The sequence below is a fragment of the Lynx canadensis genome, chromosome E1 (assembly GCF_007474595.2).
Source record: "Lynx canadensis isolate LIC74 chromosome E1, mLynCan4.pri.v2, whole genome shotgun sequence".
Taxonomy (NCBI): Eukaryota; Metazoa; Chordata; class Mammalia; order Carnivora; family Felidae; genus Lynx; species Lynx canadensis.
The window spans coordinates 8,734,006-8,759,130 of record NC_044316.2 but is presented as its reverse complement, the minus strand read 5'-3'; the positions used below and the strand labels follow the sequence as shown (position 1 = coordinate 8,759,130).

The 25,125-nt window shown below is 46.3% G+C and overlaps 1 protein-coding gene across 5 annotated transcripts in view; it reads left to right on the top strand.

Moving 5' to 3' along the window:
• Positions 1 to 25,125, top strand: part of LOC115500471 (Golgi apparatus membrane protein TVP23 homolog B) — a 58,137-nt gene that overhangs the window by 18,752 nt on the left and 14,260 nt on the right. For 3 of the 5 annotated variants that reach the window (XM_032591232.1, XM_030294901.2, XM_030294902.1), the window contains one exon: positions 19,017 to 19,180. In XM_032591232.1, coding sequence (XP_032447123.1) covers positions 19,017 to 19,180 — 164 coding nt within the window. Of the gene's footprint in view, positions 1 to 3,895; positions 4,025 to 4,456; positions 5,629 to 19,016; positions 19,181 to 25,125 lie in introns of those variants that run through there. The other 2 variants (XM_030294905.1, XM_030294904.1) reach the window with 1 other exon arrangement.

Genomic DNA, 25,125 nt, shown 5'->3' with positions numbered 1-25,125 from the left:
TCAGGTTTACTTAACCTCCATGTAAGTGAGTGAATCATTTTTCTCCCTGGATGAAGAATTTTTTTTTTTTTTATTCTCAAAGTTTTACAATATATCCAGAGGGTCTTTGTGTTTATCTTTCTGCATTGAGTTTTCTGGAAACTGTATGCTCCTCTGATATGTAGGCACAGGTTTTGCTTTGAATCAGAACGGTTGTCTTCTGTCAAGTCTTTAAATTTATTTACGTTCCATTTTTTGGCTTCTCTGATTCTGGGGGACCAGTTACCTCTATGTAGGGTCATTTTTATCTGTTCTCCTCTACTGTCTTTCCATTTTTCTTTTCTTTTTTTAAATATTTATTTATTTTTGAGAGAGAGAGGGGACAGAGGATCTGACGTGGGCTCCACACTGTCAGCAGCAAGCCCGATGCGGGGCTCGAACTCACCAACTGCGACATCATGACTTGAACCAAGATAAAGAGTCAGCTGCTCAACTCACGGAGCCACCCAGGTGCCCCCAGAATCGTTTCTTCACCTGTGTTTTTTACGTAGTCTATTCCTTTCTTGCTTTCTTCTTTTTCCTCCTTCTCCTCTCGTCTCCTCTCGTCTCCTCTCGTCTCCTCTCGTCTCCTCTCGTCTCCTCTCGTCTCCTCTCCTCTCGTCTCGTCTCGTCTCCTCTCCTCTCCTCTCCTCTCCTCTCCTCTCCTCTCCTCTCCTCTCCTCTCCTCTCCTCTCCTCTCCTCTCCTCTCCTCTTCTTCCTTTTCTTTTCTTTCTTTACAGTTTTACATGGATGCCTTTCCCTTCCCCACCCTACCACCGTTTTGCTCACGCTTACAGAGGCAGCTCTGTCCAGACCTCGTCTTGACCTTGGCTTAGCGTAGCTGAGTTCTCCTTGACCGCCCCCCGGTGGTGTCAGATTTCTGGGCTCTGCTTTGAGCTACAGCGTGAACAGTCTTTGGCGGGGCCTGAGAGTAGGTGTGAGGACGACGCGGCCCGGCCTCTGACTGCCTTGTTGGCTTGCTCGGGCTTCGCCTTCTCTTAGGTCGTAGGGTTCCTTTCCCTGGGTGGGCGTGTGCTCCCTGCTGGTGCTACCTTCTTGCTTTAGGTGGTTTGTGGGGCCCTGGGGCCTTCGCATCCCTCTGGGAGAGTCAGCCCGGTCTGTGTCTAACACCGTTTCCACTTCCCTAAAACAGGTGAGAGAGGTTCTGTGGAAGGTGGTTTGGGATCCTAGGTTACGACCACCCGGGTTCTCCGGGAACCTCTTCCTACCCCTGCCCCCCCCCCGGGAACATGGACTTGATGGTTGCTGGTCCTTCTGTGCATTCTCTTCTCCTCCTCGTCACCGGAGAGGCAGCTCGTGGCGGGCCGCTGGGATTTCTTGCCTGTGTCGTGTGCTGGTTCCATGGGAGTCGTGACTGTTTCTGCCTTTTATCGCCGGGGCTATCTGTCTGTGTCCTCTGGACTTCTGCCTCCAGGCTGTTGGGGTGGCGATCATCAGGGAAATTTCCCTTGGAGCTTCTTTGGGGATTTTGAGAATTGGGTGGGACAAAACCAAGCTGGCTCTCTCTCTGACCACAAGCCCTTTTTCTCCAACGTTTATTAGTACCAGCTTGTTTGCCTTTTATTTTAAATCCTACGTTTTTAAACAAATGTATTTTTTTAAAGTTTATTTTGAGAGAGAGAGAGAGTGAGCGAGCACGAGCATGAGCGGGGGAGGGGCAAAGAGAGGGGGAGAGAGATTCCCAAGCAAGCTCCGTGTTGTCAGTGCAATTCAGTCCCGTGAACCGTGAGATCATGACCCCAGGTGAAGTCGAGAGTCCGACTCTCAACTGACCGAGCCACCCAGGTGCCCCAAACCCATGTATTTCATAAACCTGTTATCTATTAGGGGTAGAGAGATCTTGAAGTCTGGCTTCATGATGCCATCTTAAGCCAGACATCCGCTTGTTTTAACTTATTTAAAAAAGAAGTTTTTTTTTTTTTTAATGTTTATTTATTTTCGAGAGGGAGAAAGAGAGTGTGAGCAGGGGAGGGGCAGAGAGAGAGGGAGACACAGAGTCCAAAGCAGGCTCCGGGCTCTGAGCTGTCAGCACAGAGCCCGATGCGGGGCTCGAACTCATGAACCGCGAGATCATGACCTGAGCCGAAGTCGCCTGAGCTACCCAGGCCCCCATTTCAGAAACATGAGTCGAAAGAGATCTATTTAAATGAAAATATCGTTCTGTGTTTACTCAGGTAACCAGCAACCTTGTCTAATTCTAATGTGTTTATTTCCCTGAGACACAAGTTTAAAACAGCAAGTACAACTCCACTTCTGTTAGGAATATGAACCTATTCCTTAATTAAACATTCAAATCCTTTAACCTCCTGAAAATCAGCTGTACAGCCTGTTAAGGGTTAAAGGGAGTGAGTCTGGATTGGAGAGAGATACTCTGTTTAGCTGTGTTGTTTTTTACAGATGTAGAGTTTCCTGGGTAATCCTTTTAATAGCAGATAGGTTGATGAGTTGTTTATTCCAGAGCAGGGGTTGGCAAGCCATGGACTGTAAGCCAAATCCAGCCCAACACCTGTTTTTATAAATTTTTATGGGAACATAGCCTTGCCTATTTGTTTACATGTCGCCTGTGGCTGCTTTGGGGCCAAAATGGCACAGTTGAGTGCCACAGAGATCACATGGCCTGCAAAGCCTAAAATATTTTGTTATCTGGCCTTTGTAGAAACACTTGGCCAACCCCTGTTCTCGAGTGGTTAACCATGGGTCCTCCCCACATTGTCCTAATTAACTTTTCTTCCATTATATTTATTATTTTTTTTTTTTAATTTTTTTTTTTCAACGTTTATTTATTTTTGGGACAGAGAGAGACAGAGCATGAACGGGGGAGGGGCAGAGAGAGAGGGAGACACAGAATCGGAAACAGGCTCCAGGCTCTGAGCCATCAGCCCAGAGCCCGACGCGGGGCTCGAACTCACGGACCGTGAGATCGTGACCTGGCTGAAGTCGGACGCTTAACCGACTGCGCCACCCAGGCGCCCCTCTTCCATTATATTTAAAGCATAGGCTTGAGTTTCTTACTCTCTCTTTTAGTGATCTTAGTGGAGTCACCTATAGGTTCCTGGATGTGGCCCCAGGAAGAAACAACTCAGCCAAAGCACATCTCCTCCTAGTGCGCCCCCCCCCCCCCCCCGTCCCGCTTGTCACAGGAGGCAAACATCTGTGGATTGTTGCCTCAGGGCGCTGCTTTGCTCTCCCAGAAGCCAGTTGTCACACACACCTTAGCAGAGAGCCAAGATTCCCCTCTGCATGCTCTCGGTTTATTGAACTTGACCTATCTCATGGCCATTTTTTCATAATTCCTTTTTTTTAAGTTTATTTATGTTGAGAGAGGGAGAGGGTGAGCCGGGGAGAGGCAGAAAGAGAGGGAGAGAGCCCGACATGGGGCTCGATCCCACGAACCGTGAAATCATGACCTGAGCTGAAACCAAGAGTCGGACGCTCAACTGACTGAGCCACCCAGGTGCCCCTCATTCTTTCGTAATTCTTAAAGGAATAACTAACATTTGAGTCTCTTCTGACTCTCATTTATTTATTTATATCTTTATTCACAGACCCATAGAAAGTACTAGAGAGAATGGTCCCTCCACCGCATCCCCAGGGACTGGCCTGGCACCTGGTATTTAGAATATGTGTTTAAGAATTATTTTTCTGGGGGGGGGGGTAATGACGAGGTGCCTTGTGCACAGCTCGTATTGGATAAGCCTGTTCTGCCAAGTGAAGGAGTCTCATTGGCATAAGCCTCATCCGCGAGCTTCCTTTTTCCTTCTTTTTCCCGCGACAGTCCGCCTTGTGTCACGTATGGCACAGAGAAAGTTCGGTCAGTTTGAGTCCAGTAGCCACTGATTATTTTTCCCTTCCCAGGCGGTGGTTATCATGGGTGTGGTGCTACAAGGTGCCAACCTGTATGGCTACATCAGGTGCAAAGTGGGCAGCAGGAAGAATTTAACCAACATGGCCACATCGTATCTCGGAAAGCAGCTGTTAAGACAGGCAAGTGTTTTCTGGATGTGAGGATGATTTGGATGCGGTCAGTGACTCATGCAATCCTTTCTAATTCTTGTAGTGTTTCATTTTTATGGAATACCTAACAAACATGTGTGCAAGCCGGGGAGGGGCAGAGAGAGAGGGAGAGAGAGAAAATTTGAAACAGGTTCCGAGCTCTGACCTGTCAGCACAGAGCCCGACTCGGGGCTCGAACTCACCGACCGTGAGATCATGACCTGAGCCGAAGTCAGAAGCTTAACCCACTGAGCCACCCAGGTGCCCCATTTGTATAATTTTTTCACATGATTGGGCCATGGACGGCTTACCGTGTAGCAACTGGCTTCACTTCCAAGGGTGGGCTGTTTTCCTAGTGCTTTGAAGTCTGGTGTTTTAAGTAAAATAGTTCTCGATATTAAGGGGTTCTTTTCCCTCTTGCAGAACACTGGAGATGATCAGACTTCCTGAAGAGGGGGGAGAAAGCTCATGTATTCGGTTACACGGGGGAATGGCTGGAGAGATTCTGGACTCTGAACCTTTTGGAACTGAGTACATGTTGCAAGGAGGAACGTTGGGTTTGTTTTTCCAGTTTATTAATCTCTTGCTTTAAAAAATTGGAAAAGTCGTTTTCACGTTAAGTTTTTTACTGTCTCTCTAGCGTCTGGGGCTCGAAAGTATGGTGTGGCCAGAGACACTGTCCAAACTGGTTCCCGGTTTACGTAGGTGATGTCCATATGTCTCAAGTTAATGAAAGTGTCTTTACGTGCATATGAATGGAGACCTTTGCGTTTTTGACCCACAGAATATGGAAGATGTTCCCCGTCTCTCAGAACTCTAGATGTGTACATACTCGTAGATCGTCGTCAGAAGAAAGTTTTGCTTCCGTGGTGAGAGTGAGCACTTTGGCTTATTTAGAAGTTAGAAATAATTGTTAACTTTACAACTTAATACATACTTTGTGATTAGGCTTCTTAGGCACTCACACGCAGGTAAAAACCAAATTCGGGCCAGTGGTTAACTAGTTCGTCAAGTTCGTTTCCTTTCATTTGTAACAAGTCGTGTAGTTAGGGCCCAATTGATGTAAATGGAATTTTCCTAGTTTATGTTTAGGGGCTCCCCTAGAGATTGCTGCTGTTCTATTTATTTTTCGGAAGGGTTAGTCAGATTTCACTTTGCCACTTTCCGTAGGCTCTTTGTTGGTCCTTGGCCTAATGAAATCTCTCTTTTATCACTAAAAGAGTATTATTCTTATGTCATAGTGAGAATAATCATTTAAATACTTGGCATAATAAATGCCCACAAGACATTTTATCTTATGAATCTATTTTTTTTTTCTTGCTATAATGGGGGTATTGTAAATCATGCGTTTGTATTAATGGTATTTCTTAAGGCAATATATGTAACAGTCTCCAAGCTGTTGTAGGAGTCTATAAATTCTGTTGCAGGTTCTGTAAACTTTGTTGGAGTCTTTCAACCAACAGATTATTTTGTGAATGTATTTATACCTTGTTGAAATTTTTCAAAAGATGTTTAATTGAATAAGTCTTTGTTGGAGTGATAGCTTGAAGGTGCATAACTCTATATTTGTATAAAACTCTACTGTTTACAAAGCACTTGGACACGTTTGACCTCATTTCATCCTCGCGACGAACCATTTATGTGCGATACCAATTTATAGCCGATAAAATGGAATTTTCGATTGAGTGACATATCCAAGGAAACAGATTACTGGAAGGCTCACCAGGGTACATTATGGTTTTTACAGGAACTATTTGTCTCTAAATGTCTTCTGCTTTCTTAGGAATCATTAACTTATTTTATTAAAAATATTTTTTTTAATGTTTATTTTTGAGAGAGAGAGAGAGAGAGAGAGACAGACAGACAGCACGAGTGGGGGAGGGGCAGAGCGAGAGGGAGACAAAATCCGAAGCAGGCTCCAGGCTCGCAGCTGTCAGCACAGAGCCTGACGTGGGGCTCGAACTCACGAACTGTGAGATCATGACCTGAGCCGAAGTCGGACACTGAACCGACTGAGCCATCCAGGTGCTCACTCAGGAATTTATTAAGTGCTTATAAATTTATTAAGTGTTGTTTGCCATTGTGCATATAGTCGTCTGGTGAGGAAAGTTGATGCTGCATAGACATGGGTTTATTTCATCTGAAGGCTCTAACCTACATCTTTAGAGCTGGGAGTCCAACAGGGGCCACGTTGCTATGATTCTTGAGGTAGCCGTGTTAATTATTTGGACCCGTAATCCCAAGCCAAATACGAATTGAACCTTGGAATCTCCATGTGGCGGAATCTACCACTTGTTTCCCAGTGTCCATTTTTCCCTTACACAGGTTTGCCACCTATTAGCAGGGACATGGCAACGGAGTTCTCCTCGGATTGTCTAGCTGCATCTTGGCGTGGCCACGTGACCATGTTCTGGCCAATGGATGCACTTCCGGGAAGTGTTCTTAAAAGGAGGGGCCTACCCATCACATCCCCTGTTGTCCTTCCTGCTAGCCGAAACGTGGGCGCAATGGACGGAGCTTAAGCAGCCATCTTGGGCTGTGGGGCGGAAGCCTCTTTTCATGAATAACGGAAATAAGGTGGAGAGAGATTGAGTTCTCCCTGACGTCTATAGCAGCCCTGAACGGCCTGTCTGAATTTGCAGGCGAGAAACAAACCCTCCCCTTGTTTAAGTGTTACTATTTTGGCTTTTCTGTTGCTATAGCATCACCGAATTCTTATCAGTACGGAGTATTTTTAACATCCCCCGTAATTGTGTCTGTAAGTGTAGCATTTGAGGTGTAATAATTCAGTAAACACATCTTTGTCCCTTTCTCTGTGTGGTAATTAAGCCAGTGCTGCAGGTGCTAACGAGTGCCGCTGTTGCGGATGCTGTTGCTGCATAAAAATTTAGTGGTGGTGAAAAACAGTCCTTTTGCTGTGCGTACACACGCACGCCGTGGGGCAGGAATTTGGATGTAGCCTGTTGGGGTCACCTTTGCTCGGCTCTGCGGTGCCTGGGGCTCAGCTGCGCAGATTTGAAGGCCGGCCCCGGGGCAGGAAACTTTGGCGGTGCCTTCAGCCACGAGTCTGGAGGGCGACCATCAGCTGGGACCTCTGCTAGGTTGTTGGAGCACTGACGTCTTTGTGCAGTGAGGTCCCTGCGCAGGCTCATTAGGGCTTCTTCGCCACCAGGCAGGCGGACTCTTAAGAGGGAGCCTCCCTAGAGAGCGGCAGCGGCCCGTGGTGTTCTTAATGGCGAGGCTGAGAATCCGCGGAACGTCACTCGCGCCGTCCTCTGTAGGTTGAAGCAGTCGCCCCGGGTCCCCTTGAGTTCAAGGGAAGGGTGACGTGGACCCAAGCTTGACGAGAGGGTTGTCAAGATTACATTCTAACCACGATTACGCGGTCGGGGGAGAGAGACGGTGCGGCCGTCTCCGGAAAGGAAAATGGGCCACCCCTACTTGAGTCATTTCATCGAGGCTGACAGTTTGCTCGGGACAGACTGAGGGTAGCGAGCGTCGTTTTCCTCTTTCCTCTTCCCTGGGCCAGCCTTGCGTACAGGTGAGGTGTCTGCGTGGGGCCTTTAAGATGAAAGCAGCCTTGCATTTTACAGCCCCCGGGGTTCCCGTTCTTGGAGCCCACCTCTGAAATCCACAGGCAGGGGTGTGGGGGTGATAGCACATTAATTTCCAAGGGGTGAGAGCACATTAACTTCCACCAACGCGTAGCCACTGTGATCCTTGTCGATTTGTGTAACTTTTAGAGCCCATCACAGTCCCGGGGTATGTACGGTCCCATCCGATTCGCCCCAGAACCTCAAAGGCCGGAAAGACCCATCCGTCGCCTCGTGTTTCAAATGCATAACGAAGCCTGAGCTGCATGAAGTGGCTCGCTTGAAGGTTGCACGCGGTAGACCTCGTAACGCTCACCAGACACTCCGTCTGCTCCACCCTTCCCAGCCCCCCCTTAATTAAACGGAGCCCACGTGACTAGTCACGGCCATGAAGTGTGAGTGGCAGTGGCCACTGTCGTTTCTGGGCGAGGAAGGCGAGACGTGAGAATCTCTGATCGTTCTTCCCCTCTGGTGGCAACCCGTGGCATTCAAGATGGCGGAACCTCCGCCAGCCTGGGTCACAGGGCGACTCGTGGAGTAGAGTCCTCTTGCCTGTGACTGTGAGACGTGCAGCCCAAGTGGGAAATAAACTTCTGGTGGGGTTTTCTTTTTTTTTAATGTTTGTTTAATTTTGAGAGAGAGTGCCAGCAGGGGAGGGGCAGAGAGAGGGGGACAGACGATCCGAAGCGAGCTCTTTGCTGACAGCACAGAGCCCGATGATGTAGGGCTCGAACTCACAGTCCGTGAGATCATGGCCTGAGCCGAAGTCAAAAGCTCAACCGACCGAGCCACCCAGGTGCCCCTAACCTTTTGGGGTGTTAAAGCCTGGTTAAGCTGATTACCTGGTTAATTTTAGCATGACTTCATAGTCCACTCTGACTTCTATATAAGTCACACTTACGGAACTTTAAGTCCTACTGCAGTAATCTTTCCATTGCCCAATGCTGTTTCCTTTTGCAAGAAGAGAGATTGGACTCCTTGTCCCTTAGTGCAGGTGGGACCAGACAAGCAAAGTCAACCAGGTAAAAACTGCCAACTAGGAGAGTCCACACACCATCCAAAGGGACCAGAAGCTTCTCACTTTCAGCCATTTGTTGCCACTCAGGAATGTGGTCCCTCTGTTGCTAAGTTTCTAAATTTTTCAGAGAAATGAAAAGTCTAGGTGTTTATGTGAAATCTGATCTTTTAAGGCTTATAAATTTTTTTTAATGTTTATTTTTGAGAGAGACAGAGTATGAGGTGGGAGAGGGGCAGAGAGAGAGAGAGAGAGACAGACAGACAGAATCTGAAACAGGCTCCAGGCTCTGAGTTTTCAGCTCAGAGCCTGACGTGGTGCTCGAATCCACGAACCGTGAGTAAGATCATGACCTGAGCGGACACCAAAAATGGGGCACTTAACCCACTGAGCCACCCAGATGCCCCTGATGTTTTAATGCTTAAAAATTAAATTTAAAAGGAAGAAAGAAGACACCTGTGACACCACACTGACTATATTCGCAGGTCTAATTCGGCTGTGCCAATTTTTGCCACAGTGCAGTGATTTTCAAACTTAGTCTGTTGCTGTTTTTGTTTTTTGTTTTTTTAAGTTTTATTTATTTGAGTGATCTCTACATCCAACATGGGGCTCGAACCCACGACCTCGAGATCAAGAGTCAGATGCTGTACTGACTGAGCCAGTCGTTGTTGTTGGTTTTGAACAGCACATTCTAAAATTGTATGCTGTTTACTTTTCAATTAAAAATATCATCAAAATAATACCTGGTTCTCATGAGAAGCAGGAAGCATTCCTTAAAACCTTTATATTGTTCTAAATAAGAGAGGAGGAAGCATATGATTTCCTGAAGAAGTTATAATTGCGTGCCAAGAAAGAAGTCATCTGTAACTTTTCACTAATTAACTAGTTACAATTAACTAATTAAAAAAAAAAAGCACTTGAATCAAAAAATCAAGTATTACAGAAGCTGTAAGGAAAAGCATCAGTCTTACCCAGTCTCAACTCTCCTCCCCAGAAGCAAGTATCTTCAGCTGCTTCTGTCTTTATTATATTTTGGGGGATGTACTGCCATACTTTGAAATCATATTCTTACAGTGTTTCTTGGCTTTTCAACTTTGACTTCCTGCTCTGAAAAATGAAGATTTGGGGCCCCTGGCGGGGCTCAGTTGATTGAACGTCCAACTCTTGGTCTCTGCGCGGGTCTTGATCTCGGGGTCATGGGTTCGGGTCCCGCACTGGGCTCTGTGCTGGGTGTGAAGCCTACTTAAAAAAAAAAAAAAAAAAAAAAGAGGTCTGTGTGTTTTTCCACAAAGGAAGTCTGGAAGTGGGCAGTTACTGGTGTTGACGAGGCTAGCATCAGTGCCCCGGAGAGCCAGTTTTTGTCCCCATGCTCATTGCCTCAGGGTCACAAGATGACTGTCACAGCTGAAGATGACTCATCTAGTCTTGAGAAAGAAGACTACAGGCTCCAGTAGCCTCTGTGCCCTTTTATCAGAAAAGCAAAAGCTTTTCCGGAAGTTCCAGGGAAGCCTAGTGACAACTCATTAGGCAAAATGGTGTCCGTCGGGTGTCCGGGAGTCTGGAAAAGCGGGTACTTGGGTAGGCACGTTGCTGCCTTGAAGAAAAGCGAGATTTTGTTAGTAGGGGAAAAGGGGCAAAGGGACATTAGGTGGCAACTGGCGGTGCTGACTGCGTATTTCTCACACGAAGCTTTACGTAGAGGACACCAGCTGTTGGTGGCCAATGCGAGGGGCACCATTTCTGCAGTAAAGAAATAGCCTTTGGGGGCGCCTGGGTGGCTCAGTCGGTTGAGCGTCCGACTTCGGCTCAGGTCGTGCGTGATCTCACAGTCCGTGAGTTCCAGTTGCATCAGGCTCTGTGCTGATGGCTCAGAGCCTGGAGCCTATTTCACATGCTGTGTCTCCCTCTCTCTCTGCCCCTCCCCCGCTCATGCTCTGTCTCTCTCTCTCTCTCTCTCTCTCTGTCAAAAATAAATAAACATAAAAAAAATAAAAAAAAAAGAGCCTTTGATCTGGACAGCTTTTTAAGCCAACTTTTGACGCAAAGCCATTAAGTACGACTTGGTAAGATAGTTCCGTGAGGGTGTGGTCTGACGTACTCTTCATTATGTACCCTTAATTCAGTGCGATTTGGTGGTTGGATTTAGAATACTCAGAGCTGTGGTTCTCATTGAGGGTGGTGCCACCCCTAAGGGAGGGTGTTTTTGTAATTGGGGTGGGGAGGGGTCGGTTAACGTAACGATTGGTCACTTTGCCGGGTGATATGTTAAATTAGTTTAAAATTTTATTTGAGAGAGCGAGCGGGGGGAGGGGTAGAGAGCGGGAGAGAGAATTCCAAGCAGGCTCTGCCCGATGCGGAGCTCAGACTTACGAACCGTGAGGTCATGACCTGAGTCGCAACTCTTAACCCGCTGAGCCACCCAGGTGCCCCTGCTGGGTGGCGTCTGGAGACACCAGGCGCTTGTAGAGCACAGGACTTTGGCTCGGGTCATGGTCTCGTGGTCTGTGAGTTTGAGCCCCACAATGGAGGAGCACAAGCCCTGCTTTGGGTGAGCCCTGCATCTCTCTCTCTCTCTCTCTCTCTCTCCCTCTCTCTCTGCCCCTTGCTCACTTGTGCCCTCTCTCTCTCTCAGAAAAAAAAAAAAAGATAATGGTGATGATTGCACAACATTGCGAATATAATAAATTAAGAAAAAAAAGTTTAAAAAAAAGTACTGTGCAAACCACAAAAGACAGAACACCTCCCCTCCCCCTCCTGGCTTACACGACTAAGCTGCTTTGCTATCGCCTTTAGGTCACTTTTCCTCCTGCCTCCCAGATTAGAATGAAGATGCCCATTTGTGGAATTGCTTGGGTCTCTGAAAGCACCCAATCGAGAGTAAACCTCCGATTCATGGAACCCTTCTTGAAATGGCCTACCACGAGCCCAGATCCATAAGTCCTTCCTAAGCACCTTCCCGCAGAGGCACCCCGTGGTGTGGGCTCTCCCTTGTGCCAAGAGCGCTAATAACCCCAACCCGGCTGGACCACAGCCCCTCGTGGTCAGAACACTGGCAATAATGATCTGAGCCGAGACTCCTAAGTCCATTTTACATACAGGAACTACATTGTACAGTTGTTGCAGACTTGTAACACTTCTCCGAGAATGCAGCTATCCAGTGTACTCTTTGTCCAGCCCTTTACCAAGACTTCCACCATTTTGAAGACTCCCGTTCCCAGTGGCAACAGTGCTCATGGCATTTGAGTTCCGGATCACAATCCCTGCAGCTGCATTGGTCTGCAGCTCTACAGATGCAGCTCTACAGATGTAGAGGCCCCATGCGTGGTAGTTACACGTACATATATGCGAGCCTCTGACTCCTTTATTGTGTCTTCAGTAACTGTGACCACTTACTTTCACATTGAGTTACATATCACCTCAAGTGGCTTCCTTTTATTTCTCCTTTATATTACAAATTTTTTTTTTTTTTTTTACGTTTTTATTCATTTTTGAGAGACAGACACAGAGGATGAGCCGGGCAGGGGCAGAGAGAGAGAGAGAGACAGAGAGAGAGAGAGAGAGAGAGAGAGAGAGAGAGAGAGAAACTTAACCAGGCTCCACGGTCAACGCAGAGCCCAATGTGGGGCTCGTTGTGGGGTTTGATCCTACGACCCTGGGATCATGACCTGAGCTGAAATCAAGGGCCGGACTCTCAACCAACTGAGCTACCCGGGCGCCTCTGAACTCGTGTTCTAACCTGCGGTGGATGCAATAGTCTGGAAACCAGGGCTGACATTCTACTATGAAACTTGAGAAACCAGACAGTTTTCTCATGTGGATGGTATCTCCTAGGCAGAATGTCTGCTGTTTTAAGTGAATCCAGTATATGCACGTTGCATTAATTAAAGAGAAATCTTAGGTATTCCATTCCCTATTAAAAGAAATCCGGGAGGAGCGTTTTCAAACAAATGGTCAAGTAGGGATGTCTGAACTTCGGATCTTCCACAAAAGCAAGGGGAACAGTGGCAGAAATTGTCAAAATCAACCTTTGCAAACTCCACAAATTAACCAAAGTATTGCAACAATTTGAGGAGCATGTACTCAAAACAAAAAACACAAATGGGTGACTCTCTGTAAGAACAGTGAGCTTTGTAGTATTTCAACCTGTCCCGATCCCATCCCCCTTCCCCGCCCCCCCCCCCCCCCCCAGCTCTGTGGTAGCCTTGAAAACCAGCAACCTTGAACCACAGTAGCTGTGAAAGCCAGTGGCCTGGCAACCGCTGGAATAGTTTCAAATTCCCCTGTGTAGGTTTGGAGTCATCCAAGAGAATTGTCACTATTTCACCTGTCTGGCAGCCCTCTAGAAAAGTCCCAGTCATGGGGCTTATCTTTATTTAACATGACCCAGTGAGAAAACTACTATCCCTAGGCTGTTTGTGGGACCTAGTACACATGAGCCCCTCAACAAAAGGGGGGAGCTGTTGTTTCAGCGAATTATTAGCTGTAGCGAATTATTAATGGTAGAGATTTCAGTTCCTACACTGACTTTAGCTGTTACACAGTGACAAATCATGTAGACTTTACAGAATAGTTAAGGAAAGTCACTAAAGAAGCCCTGAGGTCACAAAAAATCCTTGAAGGGGAGGGAGCAACACATCTGAGTTCCAGAGTTGCCACCTTATATGATCTAAATTGTCCGGTTTGCAACAAATTATGAGATATGCAAAGAAATGAGAAAATACGGCTCATGCACAAGAAAAAGAAGAATTTATGGAAACCGTCCTTGACGCCCAGACTTTAAATCAGTTGTCTTAAATGTGTTCAAAGAGTTTTAAAAGAAATAGAATAATTATTTTTGAAAAAAATGAGACTATCAGTAAAAAGATAAAAACTGTAAAAAGGAACCAAATGGGAATTTTGGAACCGAGAAGTACCATAATGGACGTGAAGAATTCACCAGAGGAATTCATCAGATTTGAGCAATTAGGTGCCATACTCAGAAAACTTGAAAATAGGACAACTGTAATGATCCAGTTTGAGGAGCAGAAAGAAAAAAAGAATGAAGAGTGAAGACAGCCTTGGGACACTATCAAGCATACGAACACATGTTATGGGGGGCCTAGAAGAAAGGGGGAGAAAGAATATTTAAAGAATTAATGCCTGAAAACTTCCCATATTTGATGAAGGACTTGGGGGAAGAATGCGCCCATTAATCTGCCCACCCAAGAAGCACAACAAATTCTAAATATGAATTCAAAGAGAGCCACATCTATACCTGTCATAGTCAAACTGTCAAAAGCCAGTGACAGAGAGAATGTTGAAAGCCGCAAGAGAATACAACCTGTCACATGTAGAGGGTACTCAAAAAGATTAAAAGTTTGCTTCTCATCAGAAACCATGAGACCAGAAAGCTGTAAGGTGACATATTTAAAATAGACTTTAAGACCAAAAAAAAAAAAAAAAAAAAAAATTTGCTGCAGGAGACAAAGAAGGACATTACATATTGATGAAAGGGTCAGTCCCTAAGGAAGACATCATAATTAACATATGCATTTGACAATAATGCTCCAAAATGCACGAAGCAAAAGCTGAGAGAATCGAAGGGAGAAACAGACATTTCAACAAGTATTATTACTAATGATTCACTGTCAGTAATTTTTAATGATTAAGAGACGATGCACATAAAATATCGAGCCGTAGTCCCAGGTGCACGGCATGGCACTTAGTAACTGTTACCTAGAAAAATTGAGTTGCTTTGCCAGTGAAAGGTGGTGTGGTCAGGAAATCTAACCATAGCAGTTGGAGATTTCAATATCTCACTTAAAAAAAATTTTTTTTAAACGTTTAATTTTGAGAGAGAGAGAGACAAGCAGGGGAAGGGCAGAGAGAGAGAGAGAGAGGGAGACACAGAATCCAAAGCAGGTTCCAGGCTCTGAGCTGTCAGCACCGAGCCCGACACGGGGCTCAAACCCATAAACCGCGAGATCATGACCTGAGCTGAAGTCGGATGCTCAACTGACTAAGGCACCCAGGCGCCCCAATATCTCACTTTTAATAACAGAGGAATGAGACAAAACAAGGAAATAGAAGCTCCAATGGCACTGTGAGCCAGCTACATCTAACATCTATAAAGAGTTCCTCTCAAGGACAGTGTCGTGCACATTTTACTCAAGTGCACGTGGGACATGGCTAAGGATAGACCGTAATGTTAGGCCATAAAACAATCCTCAATAAATCCAAAGGGATTAAAACCATACAAAGCATGTTCTCTGCCCGCAACGGAGTTATATTAGAAATCAACAGCAGAAGGAACTTTGGGAAATTCACACGTGTGGAAATAGAACAACACACTGTGAAATAACCAGTGGGTCAGAGAAGACCTTACAAAGAAAATTAGAAAATACTTTGGGATTTAGGAAAATGAAAATGCAGCATGCTAAATGTATGAGATGCAGCCATAACAGTGGTTAGAGGGAAATTTATAACTATAAACCCCTATATTAAACAGCAGAGACGCTCATTCATGGCTGCTGGGAACGCAAAATGCTACAGTGACTTTGGAAGACAGTTGGCCAATTTCTTACAAAACTGAACACGCTCTTCCCATACGATCCGGCAAGGGTGCACCTTGGTATTTGTCTAAATGAAGTGAAACTCCCGTCCACACAAAAATCTGGACATGGATCGTTAACAGCAGCTTTGTTGATAATTGACTCAAATTGGAAGTAACAAGGATGTCTTTCCGTACGTGAATGGATAAATTGTGGTCCATCCAGACAATGGAATGTTACTCATCGCCAAAGAAGAAGTGAACTATCAAGCCCTAAAAAGATACAGAGGAAACAAATGTATGTTACTAAATGAAAGAAGCCCGTCCGAAAAGATTACACGGTATGATTCCAACTACATGACATTCTGGAAAAGGCAAAACTATGGAGACAGTAAAAAGATCAGTGGTTGCTAAGGGTTGGGGTAGGGAGGAAGCATGGACAGGCAGAGCACAGAGGATTTTCAGGGCATAGAAAATAGTCTGTATGGTACCATGATGATGGGTACATGGTGTTATACATTTGTCCAGAGTCAGAATGTACAACGTTAAAAGTGAACCCTAAGGTAAACTATGGACTTTGGATGATTGTGTTGTGCCAACCTAGGTTCATCGATTGTAACAAAGATACCACTCTCGTAGGGGCTATTGATCATGAAGAAGGTTGTGCGTTTGTAGGGCAGGGAGTGTAAGAAAAGTCTTTGTTTATTTTCCTTTCAGTTTTACTGTGAATCTAAAACCGGGGGGAAAAGTCTTAAGAAAAAAGGAGAGATCTCAAATTGATAGTCTAATTTTTCACCTTAGGAAACTAGAAAAAGAAGAGCAAAGTGAATCCAAACAAGGAAAGAAATACGAAAGGTGAGAGAGGAAAGAGAAGAAACAGAAAATAGAAGAACAATAGAGAAAATCAACAGAGCCCAAAATTGGTTCTTTGAAAGGATCAAGAAAATTGACAAACTTTTAGCTCAACTGACTAGGAAAAAAAAGATGAAAATTACTGAAACCAGGAATAAAAGAGGGGGCATCACTGAACACCTGTGTGGCTCAGTCGGTTGAGTGTCTGACTTCATCTCAGGTCATGATCTCGCAGTCCGTGGGCTCGAGCCCCGCATCGGGCTCTGTGCTGACATCTCAGAGCCTGGAGCCTGCTTCGGATTCTGTGTCTCCCTCTCTCTCTGCCCCTCCCCTGCTCATGCTTTGTCTCTCTCTCAAAAATAAATAAACACTAAAAAAAATTTTTTTTCTTCTAAAGAGGGGACATCACTACTGAGAAGAAGCAATCCATAACCAAATAATACTCTTGTAAAGTAATGGTTGTCCTAATAGAACATAGAGCATTTTATACCTACCTGTGGGGGTAACATTGTTTTATATATAAGCTTTCAAGCGTTGTGCTTTCTCCAAAAAGTGCTTTCCATGACTTGTTTCATCCTCACAACGTTCTTGGAGTTGTGCAGGAGTTGTTTGTGGGAAAATGAAATCACAAAGAATTTGTGTTTGGCTCATACACACCTGGGTCGTGGATCCAGTTCTACGTCCTGGTTTTGACTTTGAACAAGCCACTTACCCCATTTTTATAGATGAGGCGCTATGCTGAGAGTCATAGGTAAGACCACCGAGCCTTTGAGTTAGCAAGGGGGCAGATTCATAAGGATTGAGTGAGATCATCCATGTAAAATATTCAGCATGGCCCCAAGTACAGGTTATGAACTTGATAATGGTAACTTATTCATTAAGGAAAACAGAGTTCTTAGCTAGGTAGAGCAGTCAGGAACTCTAACCCCTAGTTGAGTGGCTTCTCTTTAATTTAGATTCCCACCCAACATACGGCACCAAAAATTCAAATGTAGCAAAACAGTCAGTTGCAGAAAAGAATGCTGACTCTCTTATTTTTCATTTTGTTTAGAACAAGGGAGGGGGTCATAGGATTATATGAGCTGGTAACATGCTATAGTATTCATTTCTGATTTGCTTTGTATTCAAAAGACATCCTGTTATTTATTTTTTCAGATGGTTGTTGAAATCCAACAATAACCACCCGTGGATCGGTCTTCATAATTGTAAACATTTCTTCTAGAAAGTTGCTTTTCAAATCTGCCCGCCTCTTTTCTCTCTTTGCTTGCAACTTGAACATCGCCCACTAGGTGGCAGTACGCCAACGTAAAATGTAAATAAAACCGTCCCATCATAGCACCAATGGGAAATGATGATTCTGGAAAATTACCCTGCGAGTAGTGAGTTAGGACTAAATCCATGATTCCTGTTGTGCGGTTAATTAAAATCAGATGAATTTATAGATGAACGCATAGATGCTGGACGAACGAATGCAATAAATGTATCAGACACAGAGATAGGTACTGTGGACACAAAGAAATGTAAGAATTATCTGTGATAATGTCTGCTTTCCTCGTATCGCCAACCCCCTCCCCCCCCCTCACTGAACTCTGAGGATTAGAAGATCAGTAGTTTTCCCGGGGTCATACAAGTAGAGACAGACGAAGCCAGGATTTGTCGATGGTGGTTGTGGGGGGTGGGGGGGGGGCGGGGGCAGATGATGAGTTTGAATTTAAGGTATGTTGGATTTGAAGCCAGTGGTCACAGCCAGGTACCGGCTTGCCATGGAAATCTGGAATTCTGTCTCAGGGTTGGGCTCAAGGTCGAATAAATTTAAGAGGCATCTCTGCAGAACTTGCTTGAAGCTATGACTGAGTATGCGTTGTCTTCGGCCAAGTGCCTGAATCGTAGGTCCCAGGGAGCACGGTGATGGGGCAAAGGGTAGGGGTTCCCATGCTGGAGGAAGGCAGACCTGAGTTTAAACCCTGCCCTCATATTCCCAACCGCGTGTTCTCAGGCAAGATGCTTCACCTCTTTGACCCCCTGCGGTAACCCAACAAGGGGGTACCGCTGTCTACATTTTACACGTGAGGAACCCAAGGTTCAGATCTGGAGAGCCTGACTTAGGCTTACGTGGCTACGTACCGCCGAAGTTGCTTCCTCAGTCATAGCACTCGGGACACTGCCTAGTAATCCCGTGTGTGTGTGTGTGTGTGTGTGTGTGTGTGTGTGTGTGAGAGTCTCCCTGTATCAGTCCGGGTTCTCCAGAGAAACAGAACTAGCAGGAGAGAGAAATGTATCCGTCTATCTCTGTCCATCTGTCTATATCCGTATGTCAACACAGTAGGGTATATTGCATGAAATGTCTCTGTAGACCTATATGTGTATCTGGTTCGTGCACACGCATACACAAACAGGAGGTGCTTTCAAGGAACCGGCTGCTCAGACAGCCCCGGGAGCTGGCAACCCAACACCTGTAGGGCATTCGCCGGCCGGCGCTCTCCGTTTTTGCTCTCGGTTTTGGCTTTTAACGGCCTCTCCCTAATTGGACGCGGCCCACCCGCCTTACGAAGGGGAAGCTCTTTTACTTAAAAGTCAACAGGTTGGGGGCACCTGGGTGGCTTGGTCGGTTAAGCGTCCGACTTCGGCTCAGGTCACGATCTCACGGTCCATGAGTTCGAGCCCCGCGTCGGGCTCTGTGCGGACAGCTCAGAGCCTGGAGCCTGTTTCGGATTCTGTGTCTCCCTCTGTCTCTGACCCTCCTCCGTTCATGCTCTGTCTCTCTCTGTCTCAAAAATAAATAAACGTTAGAAAAAAAAATTAAAAAAAAAAAGTCAACAGGTTGCCGATGGCCATCGCACCCACAAAACACCTTCACGGCCACGCCGAGATCTGTGTTCGGTGGGACAACTGGGCGCCGTAGCCTGGCCGCGTCGACACGTGAAACTACCCATCCCACTCCAGTTGGCTGTAAACTCTGGCAGCAGGGAGCCTACCTTTCTGGTTCCCTTTCAGGTTCCCGGGGCCCGGCCCCACGCCGGACACGTCACGGCACCCGATAAGCGTCTACGGAGGGCGTCCTCACCGCCTACCCGCCGAGGAGAAAGTGAGCACATGTGTTCCGTTTTCCGTTGCACGCCGGGGCTAGGTCGCAGATGTCCTGGGTTCGCGGATCACGCGTAAGTTTCTTCGGGGCCCAACCCCGGGTCGAGCAGCGGGAGGTGACGATAAAGCAGCTGACGGTCATGGCCGGTTGGGGCCGTGAGTAGGGCTGCCGCCACGAAAAGCTGAGTGTGTGTGGGGGTCCTTGTAGGGCGCTGCGCCTATGCGGTCCGAGTTTTGGTTTTCAGCAGGCCATCTCTCTTCAGCCCCTGGCGTTGACTTCGCCACTTTGTCTCTGGGAGGGAAGGCGCAAAGGTTTTCAAGCAGCAGAACGTGCTGAGGTTCGGCAGGAGTGACTACCTAGGGATCTACTCGTGCCTGTGGCCACCGAGAGACCAGTCCTGTGTGTTTTTCTTTTAATGCTTATTTATTTTTGAGAGAGAGAGAGAGAGAGAGCGAGCGAGCAAGCACAAGTGGGGAGGGGCAGAGAGAGAGGGGAGACCCAGAATCAGAAGCAGGCTCCGGGCTCCGAGCTGGCCGCACAGAGCCCGACACGGGGCTCGAACCCACGGACTGGGAGATCATGACCCGAGCCGAAGTCGGACGCTTCACCGACTGAGCCACTCAAGCACGTCTTGTGTGCATCCATTTAAGCCTTGGCAGCCCCTTCTGGAAAAACAAAACAAAACAGACAGGATAGCAGATGCCGCCCGGGTGACAGAAGAAGCGTCTACCAAAAATTAGGCCCAAAACGCACTCCCTTGGGGAGCTTTCTTGGGCAGGTGTTCCCTACCTCCCTTCCACACCAAAGAGGGTGGTGTCACCTCTGCCTTGAGAATCTTAACCCACCTCGGAACAGTTGTTTATCTTTTCCTCTCTCCCCCTTTCTGGGATCCCACTAAGCTGCTTCCTAGAATCCTGACGTTTACCCCCTTCCTTAGACTTACTGACAGAAATGAGCTGGTGACAGCCGACCGCTCGGCTAGATACCCTCGTACCTGGGACAGCAGCCGTTCAAAGACATGTACAGATTCCAGAGACTTAATAAAACAGGAGTGGGGCAGATAGGATACTTGCTATGGGCTGAAATTCACCCCCAGTGCTATAACAAAGTAGGGATCGTCTATGGCAAGTTCGAATATTGAAGCCCTAACCTTCAATTTCATATGTTTGAAGCCCTAACCGCCCCCCCCCCCCCCCCCCACTGATGTGACTGTATTTGGAGACGGGTTTTTGGAGGTACTTAAGGTTAAATACAGTCATAAGGGTGGGGTTCTAATTCAATAGGATTGTTGGCCTTGTAAGAGCAGGCAGGAGACCTCTTTCTCCATGTGCGCTCACCAAGGAGAGGCCACGTGAGGACACAAGGAGACGGTGGCCACCTGCCAGCCAAGGACAGAGCTGTCGTCAGACGTTGAATTGGCTGGCACTTTGATTTTGAACTTCCAGTCTACCTGGCCTACGGCATTTTGTTATAGCAGCCCAGGCAGGCTAGTACGACACTGATCCCAATGAATTGTCATCTTTTAAACTTGTCTGTTGAGGGTGTAAAACGAGTCAGAGCCCAGGGCACCACGGTGGCTTAGTCAGTTAAGCGTCCGACACCGGCTCGGGTCATGATCTCACGGTCCGTGAGTTCGAGCCCTGCGTCGGGCCTGTGCTGACAGCGCAGAGCCTGGAACCTGCTTCAGATTCTGTGTCTCCCTCTCTCTCTGCCCCTCCCCTACTTGCGCTCTGTTTTTCTCTCTCTCTCTCAAAAATGAACATTAAATTTTTTTTTTTTAATAAGTCAGCGTTCAAGGAAAGGAAGTACTGATTTTCTTGAAGTCTTTTCTAACTTCAGGAAGAAAAGAGAGAAAGGGCATCCTAAGTCAAAATAATTGTTTGTGCGGACGTGTGGAGGGTAGTATGTAGGTCCACACACACCCCACTCTGGGCTACAGTCATGGGAAACATCTGGTTGTTCTCCCGATGTTCCAGGCTTTCTTCACATCTGGGTTTTGTGGTGTGGATACGACATTTTATTTAAAAAAAAAAAAATTTTTTTTTTTAACGTTTTATTTATTTTTGAGACAGGGAGAGACAGAGCATGAACAGGGGAGGGTCAGAGAGAGGGAGACACAGAATTTGAAATAGGCTCCAGGCTCCAAGCTGTCAGCACAGAGCCCGATGCGGAGCTCGAACTCACGGACCGCGAGATCATGACCTGAGCCGAAGTCGGCCACTTAACCGACTGAGCCACCCAGGCGCCCCGGATACGGCGTTTTAAATATTCTGGGTATTTATCCTAGGTCTGCCATGTGTTGAAAACATCTTCTTCCAGTCTATCACTTCACTTTTAACTTTGTAGTGTGTTTTTTGACTTAATGCAATTTTAATGTAATCAAACTTACCAACCCTTTTTTTTTTTTTAAATGTTTATTTATTATTGAGAGAGAGACACACACACAGAGCACGAGCAGGGGAGGGGCAGAGAGAGAGGGAGACACAGAATCTGAAACAGGCTCCAGGCTCTGAGCTGTCAGCACAGAGCCAGACGCGGGGCTCGAACTCATGAGCTGTGAGATCATGACCCGAGCCGAAGTCAGACGCTTCACTGACTGAGCCCCCCAGACGATCCCCCCCAACCTTTCTTTTTATAAACTTGACTTCTTAGTACTCATTACTGAGAAGTAGTAACGAAAACACCCTCTCCTTAAGCAGTATGTAATGATAACTCTACATTTTGTTATAAAATGGGAAAATGTTGCTTTTCATATTTCACTTTTCAAATAATCCACAATGTATCTTGCTGCATAGTGTGAGGTAGGGATCTCATTTTATCTTTCCCCAGGTAGACAGCCAATTGTCTCAGCACCAGTGAATAATTCAGATTTTTCTCACTGATTTGTAATGCCACATCTGTCAAATACCAAGTTTAACATATGCAAAGGTCTATTTTTGTTACATTTTTAGAAGGATGTTTCGTGTATTCTGGATACGAAGTTTTTTGCCATTGATATATGTTGCAAATGTTTTGTCCCATTTTTAAAAAAGTTTTTTAGTGTTCATTATTTTTTAGAGAGAGAGAGAGACAGAGTGCAGTCAGGGGAGGGGCAGAGAGAGAGGGAGACACAGAATCCGAAGCAGGCTCCAGGCTCTGAGCTGCATAGAGCCTAACGCGGGGCTCGAACTCACAGACCGCAAGATCATGACCCGAGCTGAAGTCGGACGCTTAACCGACTAAGCCACCCAGGTGCCCCATAAGTTAAAAAAAATTGTTTTTGAGAGAGAGAGCATGTGTATGTGAGCAGGGAAGGGGCAGAGAGAGAAAGGGAGAGAGAGAATCCGAAGCAAGCTCCAGGCTATCAGCTCAGTGCGGGGCTTGATCTCATGACCGTGAGATCATAACCTGAGCTGAAATCAAGAGTAGGATGCTTAAATGACTGAGCCACCTGGGCGCCCGTTTTTCTCTTTCAGTGTTGAGTTATATTAAATAATTTTCTAATGTCAAACTGACCTTAAACTCATGGAATAAAATAGTGTGTTCATGATCCCTCACCATTTTTAAATACAGCTGGATTGGGTTTGCCTTTATATTTTATTTTCTTTTTATTCCATGATTGTAAATACTCCTATTTTCTTGTTTCCAAATGTCAGAGTTCTCGGTCAGACTTGAAAACACTTTAAAACAAATCCTTGGCAACCTCCAAATATATTCCTGGTGACCCTGATCTCCCTCAGGCCATAGTGTTGGGACCAGACGGGTATATAGAAAGTCACCTCTGCTTCTGTATTTTAGGTGATTTTTTTAAATCTGTGTTTATGAGTGAGATTGATCTGAAGTTGTACCCTCCCTCTCTCTCTCTCTCTCTCTCTCTCTCTCTCTTTCTTTCTTTCTTTTTGAAATTTTACTTTTTCAAACCGTCCTATTGCACTTTGTTATCAAGGGTGTGATTGCCTTGTAAAGTGAGTTGGCAGGCATTTCCCTCTTTCCCTATATCACAGACTTCTTTGTGTAACTTTGGAAACAATTGCCTTCTTTAGCGGTTGGGTATTATTGGCTAGAGTGGCTGTTGAACCTGCTGTTTTTTTTTTTCGTTTTTTGGTTTTTTTTTTTTTTTGTGTGGGAAGGCATCAAGGTTACATTAGCCTTATATAAACGAGTTCCGGACTGTATCTTTTTCTTTCCTCTGGAACCATCTGTGCACAATATGGGTTATCTGTTCCTTGTATGTTTGATAGAATCTGCGTGGTGGTAGTGTGTGTGTGCATGCTCACGTGTGTGTGTTTTAAGTTCCTGATTCAATTACTTTTATTGTTGTTAGTCTTTTCTTCTTGAGTCTGTTTGGTTCTTTGTATTTTTATAAGGTATGGTTCTTTAAAAAAATTTTTTTTAATGTTTATTTATTTTTGAGAGAGAGAGAGGAGGGAGGGACAGAGGGAGAGGGAGACGCAGAATCCGAAGCAGGCTCCAGGCTCTGAGCTGTCAGCACAGAGCCCGATGCAGGGCTCAAACTCACGGACCGCAAGATCATGACCTGAGCCAAAGTCGGTCACTCAACCGACTGAGCCACCAAGGCGCCCCTGGTACTTTGTATTTTTAAAAGAGAATTCTCCCAATTTGCCCAGTTTTGAAACCTGGGACTGAAGAAGGATCAGGGTAAAGTTCTAGAAAGATCTTTGGTGTCAGGTAAAGTCACAGTGACTAGAAAGCACACATATTTTTCATCTAAACCTCAATATTATGGGTGTTTAGGAGGCTGAAACTTACAGGAAAGACATCAGCATCTTGCTTGGTCTTACCCTATAAGGACAAGCCGGCCTTGTCAGATCACTTTCAACTTCATTAGTCTTTTCAAGCCTGGTCTTCCTGTTTGCAAAATGATTATAGTTACACCTGCTGCACAGAGTTGTGAGGAACAAATGGTCATATGTTGCATGTACCTGGTAATGCATAGCTATGGATTCGGACCTAAGAGAACCTTTGGAGAACTTCGGGGCCAGGCATCCTTACACATCGCTTGCAGGACTCGAAACTGGAGGGTCTGGGGGCACCTGGGTGGCCCAGTTGGTTAAGCATCAGACTTCGGCTTAGATTATAATCTCGTTGTTTGTGGGTTTGAGCCCCGCGTCGGGTTCTGTGATGACAGCTCAGAGCCTGGAGCCTGCTTCCGATTTTGTGTCTCCCTCTCTCTCTGCCCCTCCGTCACTCACGCTCTGTCTCTGTCTCTCAAAAAACTAAATAAACATTAAAAAAATTAAAAAAATAAAGAGACGGTTAAGTTAAAACGAGAGCATTGGGGGTGGGCCCTCACCCAAGAGGCATGGGGTTTGATCTCCCCTATATGGAGATTAGGACGCAGACACGCGGAGGGAAGACGGCCGTGTACAAGCTGAGGAGGGAGGCCTCGAGAGACGCCAACTGTGCCCGGCATTTTGACCTTGGACTTCTAGTCCCCAGAACCGTGAGACAGTAAATTTCTGTTTTTAGAGAAAAAGCACCCCGTTCTGTGGCACTTTGTGACCGTGGCCTGGGCAGACTCACAAGCTGACCATGGTCATCTCACTTCTTGTACCATTAACAGACCCTCTGAGTTTCCTTCATAAGTATCTCCAAGACTTTTTCTCTGTTTTGCTGTGGCCCCCTTGGTGGCACCCTGCCGGAGGCGGCCCTCGGCCTCACGCTGTCTATAATCGGACTCGCTCGGTCCACAGTCTGGCCGTGTACACACCTGGAGAGACCCCAGAGCCAGGGAGGTGCACGTCGGAAGCTGGATTTGAGGCTAATTACCCGTCTCAGCGCTTTTGCCCGGTGTTCAGAGACTTGCTTTCTATGACCTGGCTTTTTGAGATTCTGGTTCTCCAAACAAAACCAAAATACTCCATTCCCACTCTTGTCGGAATCTAAATGACTCTGGTGACTTTTGGGCATAAAATTCACATCTGAGGGGACACAGGTGTCTTTGCTCACGTCTCTGCCTCCCAAGGAGGCAAGTTGCCCACAGAGCCTGGCCCAGAGCCTCGTTCACATGGAAACTTG